Genomic DNA, 8,158 nt, shown 5'->3' with positions numbered 1-8,158 from the left:
AGGTCAAAACTCTGTTTCTTTTGTTGTGTGTGTGTGTGTGTGTGTGTGTGTGTGTGTGTGTGTGTGACTGTAGTCTGGCTTCTCTTTCTATTACAAATCGTGAGTTACAGAGAAGATGCTTAGTAAGAATTTTTTTTTTTTTTTTTGCCAAAGGAAAAAGCCCTGCAGATATTATCAGACATTGGTGCCAATGGGGCTTTTGAAACCTTGTCCCTGTTTCTTTGTGTTGTTGGGAGATGCTTCTTATTTCACCAGAATGCATTCATCAGACCTTTGACTGTTTATTCACCGGGTGTGCCAGGCATGGTGCTGGGTGTTGGGATTCAGCAGTGAGCAGAAAAAGACAGTCTTCCAATAGTGGCATCCACTGTTGGAAAGCAAGGAAAGATCTAGGACAGTGATGGCGAACCTGTGACACGCATGTCAGAAGTGACACGCGAACTCATTTTTTTGGTTGATTTTTCTTTGTTAAATGGCATTTAAATGTATAAAATAAATATATAAAATAAATATCAAAAACATAAGTCTTTGTTTTACTATGGTTGCAACTATCAAAAAATTTCTATATGTGACACCAGAGTTAAGTTAGGGTTTTTCAAAATGCTGACACGCCGAGCTCAAAAGGTTCACCATCACTGCTCTAGGATGACCAAACAAAGCTACCAATGAACAAGAACTCTACTCAAGGGCTCTCAATGAGAGAACCTGGTGCTCTGAGAATGTCTCCAAGGGCATCTGGCCTTGGCGAGAAGGTCAGGGAGGACTTCCCGGAGGAAGTGACAATTGTAGTGAGAGATGCATGATGAGTAAGAACTAGAGTAGCATTCCAGGCCCTGTGAAACCAGTCGGCATGGCACCTACAAGGGGGCGGAAGTAGGCCAGCGTGGCTGGCAGAGAGCGCTGGGGACAAGGATGGAATGGAAGGAGGGGTCAAACCATGAAGGTGTTAGACCCTAGTAGGGATCGTACCTTTATCTCCTAAATTGCTTGGGAAACCTGTCAACGGTTTATAAGCCACAGGAGACAAGAGCAGCTTTATGTCTTGAAAGGATCCCTAGAGTTAAAAAGCAGAAGGCACATTGGGGGAGGGGAGGGAGTGAGGGGAGACCAAGCAGTCTTCCAGGCATCAGATGGTGGCTTCTGTGACCAGGCTGGTGACAGAAAGCGGGCTGGAGATGGGAAGTAAGTGACACAGGGCTTGGTGACAACTTGGATATATGGCCTGACTCCCAGGTTTTTCTGTTGGCCAAGACCTTTCCAAATTCAGGCTTGTGCAGACCTGACATATTTATTCTCCAAAGAAATATTCCTTTCAATGACCCTTTCACCATTCATGGAGCACCTATTAATATATTATTCTGGCCTGCTGGTGGCACAGGAACGAGTGAGGCGACGTCCGTCACGGAGCTTGTGCCTGTTGGTGCCAGAAAGTCTGATGCAGGTGAAAATCTGCTCGAGCACAATGAAAACAGAGTTTAAGGGACAAGCCCTGGCCAGCGTGGCTCAGTTGGTCAGGCATCATCCCTTGCACCTTAAAGGTTGCCGGTTCGATTCCAGGTCAGGTCATATGCCCAGGTTGCGGGCTTGATCCCCGGTAGGGGGGCGTGCAGAAGGCAGCTGATTGATGTTTCACTCTCATGTCGATGTTTCTCTCTATCCCTCACCCTTTCCCACTAAAAGTCAATAAAAATACAAAAAACAAAAACCATGAACTCTGTGAGAAGAGTAAGAATGTCTAAAAAAAAAAAAAGAATTTAAGTGATAAGGTCAGTTTTTCTTCTTTTTAAAAAAGTGCTTTACAGTGTCACTCCCTCCCAGGAATCAGTGGAATAGGCAGGAATGTGTCAGTTGAGGAGATGGGACTCCCAGGGTCAGAGCTGAGGTGTCATTTCTTAGGCTCAGGTTTCCGAATCCCAAAGGAGGGCTCCCCTTCTTTTTACTTTTTTCCCCTTCCCCCTTTCATTTTCACCTTGCTTCACCGCCCCCCTCCCTCTCATTTTCTTCTTGGCTACATGCAGGCAGGACAGCCAGAATTCTGATTTTCTCCTGACCTGTCATGGAGGCGAGCAAGTTCAGGTGTGCATTTTGGAAGCTCAGGCCAGCGCTCTGTCGGGGAACCTGGAACCGAGGGAAATCAAACAGCCTGGCCTGCATTCACCTGGCTTAGCGTCCGTCTCTTGTCATTTGAGAAGCTTAGTTACGTGAATGGTTTTGGCCTGCTGTCTCCAGGACGTTATGCTTGGTCTCCCACTTAGCCGGTCTTGAACAGAACCACACAAACAGGACTGGGGGTCCATGTTCTTTTGTTTTTGTTATTAACAAGCTTGATTTTTTTAGAAAGCTTGATCCCAGGGTGACTCTGGGGATGTGATCATATAGTGTCTGACTTACATAAGCCTTGTAGAGATAGGACCGTTTCCCCCAACTCTTCTCACTCTGATACGTTGTCTTTGTCAAAAAAGAGGTGTGTGCCCCAATTCCGCCATATTGCCTGTGACCAACCCAACAACCAAAAAACACCCACATCTGGACCCAATAGTCAATGACATTATTTATCAAAATAAATTTATTAAAAGTATGCAAAGACCACTTCAAAGTTTAGCTGCCTTCAGGACATGTTTTGGCACTCACAACGGACACTATTTCCTACACAGTAGCACTCACTCTGGGACACACTGAGGGGCAGTAAAAACACAGACCGTTTCAGTTTCAGGGTTACGAGACCACGGGACCGATGATCTGCAGTCATGAGCACTTGGATATGCTTGCACGTAGTAAACACGTGAACATTACTTAGCACGAAAACAAACTAAAACTAAAACCACTGTGTGGCAACGTGGACCGACCTTGGGAAAGATGTACAGCCAGCTAGCTACCTAAGGCCACAGGATCCCAGACCCATTGATTTACAGAATGCTTTCGGACCAACAGTATTTCATCGTTATCTTTCCATTCCCAGGTTCCTGCCCTTCCAGCGGGAGACACCCCCGGATCAGACCACGCGCTCCCCGTGTGCTGCAGTCACAGTCACGGAGGCCACCCCGGTCCAAGCCTCTCCTGGGGGCCGCCAGCTTCCCAGTGCGCTCCCCAACTCTGAATCAACAGATCTGAGTGACATCTCCCCAACACCCAGGCTGAATTCAAGGTCAGTCCCTTGGGGAAGGTCGCAGCCTTTCCCCCTTAGGAACAAAATGGAAAGTCCTCCATGCTGGGGCTCGTTGTCATCTCATGTAGCATGGGCCTCGGCGGCGATCTGGGGCTTTTTACACAAATCCTGGTAGAACGCCGACTCCAGGAACCGGGGGTAGGAGTTGTTCTCCATCAGGCTGTACACCCTCTTCTGGGCTGTCGCGAAGCAGCCACTTGTAGCCTCTTGGATGTTCTGGGCAATGAGCGTTTTGGTTTGAAAGTCTATGTTTATCTGAAATAATACAACAAAGAAAAGTGGTTTATTCCATATTCAGAGTTAAGAGATTGGAATCTATTTAATGTTTGAAAACAAACAAAACCCCCCAAACTGTAATGTTTGATTAGCTTCACCAGCCTAGCGACTGAAGAAACTTAATTCAAAGCTAGGATTAGAGGAAACACATTGCTACCACCCCCATCCCTTTTAATTTAAGATTTCTCTCCATCTCTTCTGTTTCATTTTGGTGCTAAGAATATTCGAAATATGCTTAAAATGGTACTCTTTCTTTTCCTTACCTCTTTGGGGGCTTCTTTTTCTATGAAGTCAGTATATATTTTCTTTGCTTTTGAGGACAGCTTTTGGGGTGACTTGGTTTTTTTGAAGTCTTCACAGGCCAGCCAGAATTCAATATTTTCTTCACAGAATTCCGATTTTAAAAAAGCCCTGAACGCAGCAAGACCATCTGAAAGGAAGGCATGCAGAATGTGAATTAAGTCATCAAATAATCCCTTCTATTTTTTCCCCTAGGACTCTCACTCCCCTGCACCCATATGTTATTATTTCTAGATTATAGCAGTATCTCAGATTTCACTCCAACTTGTAATCCTCAGAATGTAGCTCTTTAAAGACTTAAGATGCCAGTAGGAAAAATGCTTAAGTTGGCACACTGCTCCAAAGATATAAATACTGGACTTTTGCTGTCAATGCAAATATTTATAGGGAGCCCTCAATGCTCTGGGAACCATGCCTCTTGCAAACATGTATGCAATGGAAAAGCTGAGTCAACCTTAACAGAGAGCAACTGCCACTGTAAATTATTTAGGTTAATTTTCACCGCCACCTGGAATGAATCAACCATGTACTTCCATGGTCCAGCACTGGGGAATAAAGGAGAAAAATGGGCCTCGCGTGGCAGTGATTGTCAAGAGGGACAGCTTCAGGCACGCTGCTCTTCTGTTGAGTGGACACAACCTCTCTAGTCTCTGGGGACCCTTGAGACGGATTAAATTCAAGAGGCTAACTTACATTTGCTGGCGAGCAGCTCATCGAAGGCTTCTGACCACAGCTGTGCCTCCTCGGGGGAAGGCCTGCAAGAGAAGATGTGCACGTGAGCTTAAGCCCCTCAGAACCCCGGCTCCCGTTTCCAGTGCAGCAGACAGCTCACCAGCTTTGCAAAGAACAAGACCTCCAGCTCACCTGATGAAGGTTTGCTGTTTGCTCTTCTTGCCAGTTTTGGGCTTCTCAGGAGAGGAGGAGTGTTGCAAGAAGTAGCTCAAACGAGCCTTCCAATCTTTTAACCTGAAAAGGAAGGAGGAAAAGAAAAGATTCACTAAAGTGGCAACAGTTGAAATTGCTACTGCAGCTGATGGTGTTTTTTTCTAAAGCCTCCCAGGAAATAGAGACAAGCTGAATTGAGCCAAAATAAGAACTCTTTTCAGTGCCTTACTCATTTAATCCCTGCACTTCTGTGTTGAACACAGTTTCTTTCATCCATCTGAACATAGCTATTAGTTTTATATCTAAGGGAAGGACTACCTAAATTACTAGGGTTCGTTTAATAAATTTAGTTTGCATAGTTCAAAAGGCAGATGATATTTCTGGCCTGAAAAAGGCAGCAGTTTTTCTGCAACTTTAATTACAATCCCTAGACATTTCACACTTGAAATGCCAGTGGGACTGGCTTGAGCCAGTGACCATCATGTCCCTTCTGCCCTCGGAGGAGAAGGCGCTGGACCAGCCAGAGCTGGGCACCATGAGGGGTGTGTGACCGGCCCTCCCACCTCCGGCCATAACACTCATCTGAAGCAGATGGTCCACTAAATGACAAAGTTAAAGATGAAAAAAAAAAAGTGGATTTAAAAAGAATATATTCAGAACCAGCAAAAATATCTCCATGCCTGCAGCTATGTAGGCTGCTCAGAACTTAAAACGCAATATAGGAATGAAGGGGATACGCTTAGACGCAGGAGGACAAAAAGCCGACCCCCAACTTCCCACCCGCCTCTCCCACCGCCTTGAAACCAAGAAATGTTTTCAGTTCCTCAACCCTACCCGAGAGCCCTTCGCTCACGCATCCAAACACAGGCCACACGGATTTAACCTTATTTAGCCAATTAAAGTTTTGCACATTAGTTTTTTTTTTTTTCCCCCCTGCAGAGACTCAGACTACATAGTTTCTGTGGTAAAAGCCGAGCCTCTAGGCACAGCGCCTGCAGCAAACCCGGGGAGCTCGGTCGGCGCCGGCGGTCGGCGGGGAGAGAAGGAAGCCGTACTCACAAGGTCCGCTTCATTTTCTCCCGCTTCTCCTCGCTCTTGGGGCTGCTGCCTGAGCTCTTGTCCATGGATCCGCAGTCGTGGTGGACAGCCAGGAACATGGCACTTTGCATTATAGTCCCGCCGCCCGGGCCGCCGCTGCTGGCAGCGGGCGAGCCAGCAGCCGCATTTATAACAGGCGGCGGCGCGGGGGCGGGGCTCACCACGTGGGCCCCGCCTCCGGGGGGCGCCGATTGGCCACCTGCAGACGGGCCAGGGGGCGGGGCTCGCGCCAGCCCCCGGCGGTCACGTTCGCCCGCAGCGTCCGGCAGCCTGGGCGCTGCTGACGTCCGCGGCGCGGGCTCCGTGCGCCCTCGGGCGGCTCGCGGTGGCCGGCCGGGGCCCGTGTGGGTGCCGAGCGGGACCTCGCGGGCAGCCCTCGCCGGCGACCTTGGCCGCGGCCTGGCGGGATCGAGGGCGGTGCCCGCGGAGCTGGCTGCAGGCCGGGCGGGGGAGCTCGGGCTTCGATTCCCTCCCCTCCCCCGCGCGCGTGCTCCAGACCCCAAAGGGACGGAGGAGGGTTCCCCGCAGGGAAAGGCCGCTCGCCGCGAACACGGCGCTATCGCCTTTATTTCGAATGAATACTGTCGCCTCCCCAGGGAGACCCTCACCTGCTCCTCTGTCACCCCGTTTAATGAGCGGAGGGACGCAGTGAACAGGAGGCACCGTGACAGGACGGGGCGGGGGGGCAGGGAGGTGGCCGCCCGCAGCTGAGAACACGGGACAGAACGGGAGCCAGGGACCGACCAGGCAGTGCGCTGCCGGGTGTGCATTTTTGTCACCGATGGGCACGTGGCTGGGTCTGTCGGCGGGGCGCAGCCTTGCTCAGCTCAGCAGCCCTCGGCTGCCTCTTTCCAGAACAGAAACCACGGATCTCCCGGGGGCGGGAGGGAGGGGAATACCGAGCCCTCGCTGCTGCAAGGCGCCAGCATCATTCCCGTTTCAGATGCATGCAAGAGGCAGGAGTTCCTCGTGACTCATTCCTGGTGGGCTTAGAACTTACCAGAACACTTAATAACCCGCAAAAAGGGGGGTGGGGGGGGGGAGGAGAAGTTAGCGGTTTCCTTGAATTAAGTTTGATGTGTTCATTCTTCAAAAATCATCTCTGCTGTAGCAGCCTTTATATGGTTTGATTGGCGAGGCCGAATAGCTCGGTAACCTCCACAACAAAATGCTTTGATTTCCGCTAACGTTATTAGAACCGATCAGTGGAATATTCGCGTGGCTTTTCCACCCGGCGTCTAAGCAGACAGTAAAGTTGACAGCATGGTCTTGACTAGGCTGCACATATTCGCCCTGCCTTACACGAGAACGGTTAACAGACAGACAATCGGAACTAGTTTACCGTCTTCTTAGGGTGCGCTGCCAGTAGTCGGAGCTCCAAGTTTGGCCATGTGCTTTGTTATGGAAAGGAACACCGTTTAGATTTCAGTAATAAGTATTTTACAATGACAGGTAAGAATGTCAGTTTTGTGAAACACGCACTCGTCATCTCTGAAAAGAACGCGGCTGAATACTTCCTGCTTCCATTTTCACTTTCTGATGAATCAACACCTATTTATTAAATATGTGCAAGAAGCAGACGTGCTTCTTCTCGCCACTAAAAACCTCCGTATATTTTTCACGTAGAACATGGGAGGGCAGACCCCTGGCAGAGTGGGAAGGCCCGCAGCTCTGAGAGGTGGCAGGGAGAGAGCTGGACTTGTCGGGGCACTGGTTGGAGCGTCGGTTTAATCACCAAGCGCCAAGTGATGTTGGGACAATCCCATCACACCCCTGGAGTCCCAGTTTCTCCTCTGTGTTAAGAGTAACGAGTCTTTCCTGCCAACCTCACTGCATATTACCTGGCTCTGGGTGTGAAAGGCCCCTGTAAAGGCTAAAGTACTACGCAAAACCGTGTTGGTAATCTGTATGTGTGAGAAAGGAACTCTGGGGAAGATTAGCTGCTCCAGGTAGAAACATCATTGAAGGATTAACTCGGAGTTCCTTAGCTTAGACACGCGATAAGCTAATGTAGTAAGATCCTGTCACTGAGAATTATAGAGCATCCGGCGTAGAGCTAAGTGACTTATCATTTCTGTACCTATGGGCCATTTTAAGAGTTAAGCCAGTATCCTCTACGGACCAAGAAAACTTTTTGTCAAAAAGTTGTCGTATCACGGTCTTGTATAAAGACAGGCAGACTTATGTAAAGTGGAGGCTACAGCTTTTGATGAGTTCCCTTTGTTTTTGTTTTTGTTTTTTTTGGTCGTTGCAGCTGGCTTTTAGGTAAATGGGATTGTTCAATTCTAAAATGACACACATTTTCCATTCTGTGGCGGAGAAGGAAGCGATGCAATCCCTTGTACATATTGCACAGCTTGCGAGTGGCTAGATAAACTAACCTTAGGTTTTTCCATGTTGAATCTATTCTGCCCTCTACTGGACACATTTGTG

At 48.8% G+C, this 8,158-nt stretch overlaps 1 protein-coding gene across 1 annotated transcript; it reads right to left on the bottom strand.

The window, feature by feature from the left end:
• Positions 1-2,548: 2,548 nt before the first annotated feature.
• RGS2 (regulator of G protein signaling 2) lies at positions 2,549-5,821 on the bottom strand. The gene is made up of 5 exons (XM_081114400.1): positions 5,687-5,821; positions 4,607-4,708; positions 4,436-4,497; positions 3,706-3,872; positions 2,549-3,421 (listed from the first exon to the last, which is right to left on the bottom strand). The coding sequence occupies exons 1-5, from the start codon at positions 5,794-5,796 to the stop codon at positions 3,227-3,229; spliced, it is 636 nt and encodes a 211-aa protein (XP_080970526.1). The 5' UTR covers positions 5,797-5,821; the 3' UTR covers positions 2,549-3,226.
• Between the last annotated feature and the right edge of the window lie 2,337 nt (positions 5,822-8,158).

Source organism: Myotis nattereri, assembly GCF_964212035.1.
Source record: "Myotis nattereri genome assembly, chromosome: 20".
Lineage (NCBI taxonomy): Eukaryota > Metazoa > Chordata > Mammalia > Chiroptera > Vespertilionidae > Myotis > Myotis nattereri.
The sequence above is the reverse complement of the archived record's forward strand: the minus strand, read 5'-3'. Positions and strand labels throughout refer to the sequence as shown.

Bases quoted from the DNA above. Each gene is read 5' to 3' on its own strand.
- RGS2 (XM_081114400.1), bottom strand. From the start codon at position 5,796: ATGCAAAGTGCCATGTTCCTGGCTGTCCACCACGACTGCGGATCCATG. The intron at 4,709-5,686 runs GTGAGTACGGCT...CTTCCTTTTCAG, and splicing joins GAGAAAATGAAGCGGACCTT to GTTAAAAGATTGGAAGGCTC. The intron at 4,498-4,606 runs GTGAGCTGGAGG...CTTCTCTTGCAG, and splicing joins AAACAGCAAACCTTCATCAG to GCCTTCCCCCGAGGAGGCAC.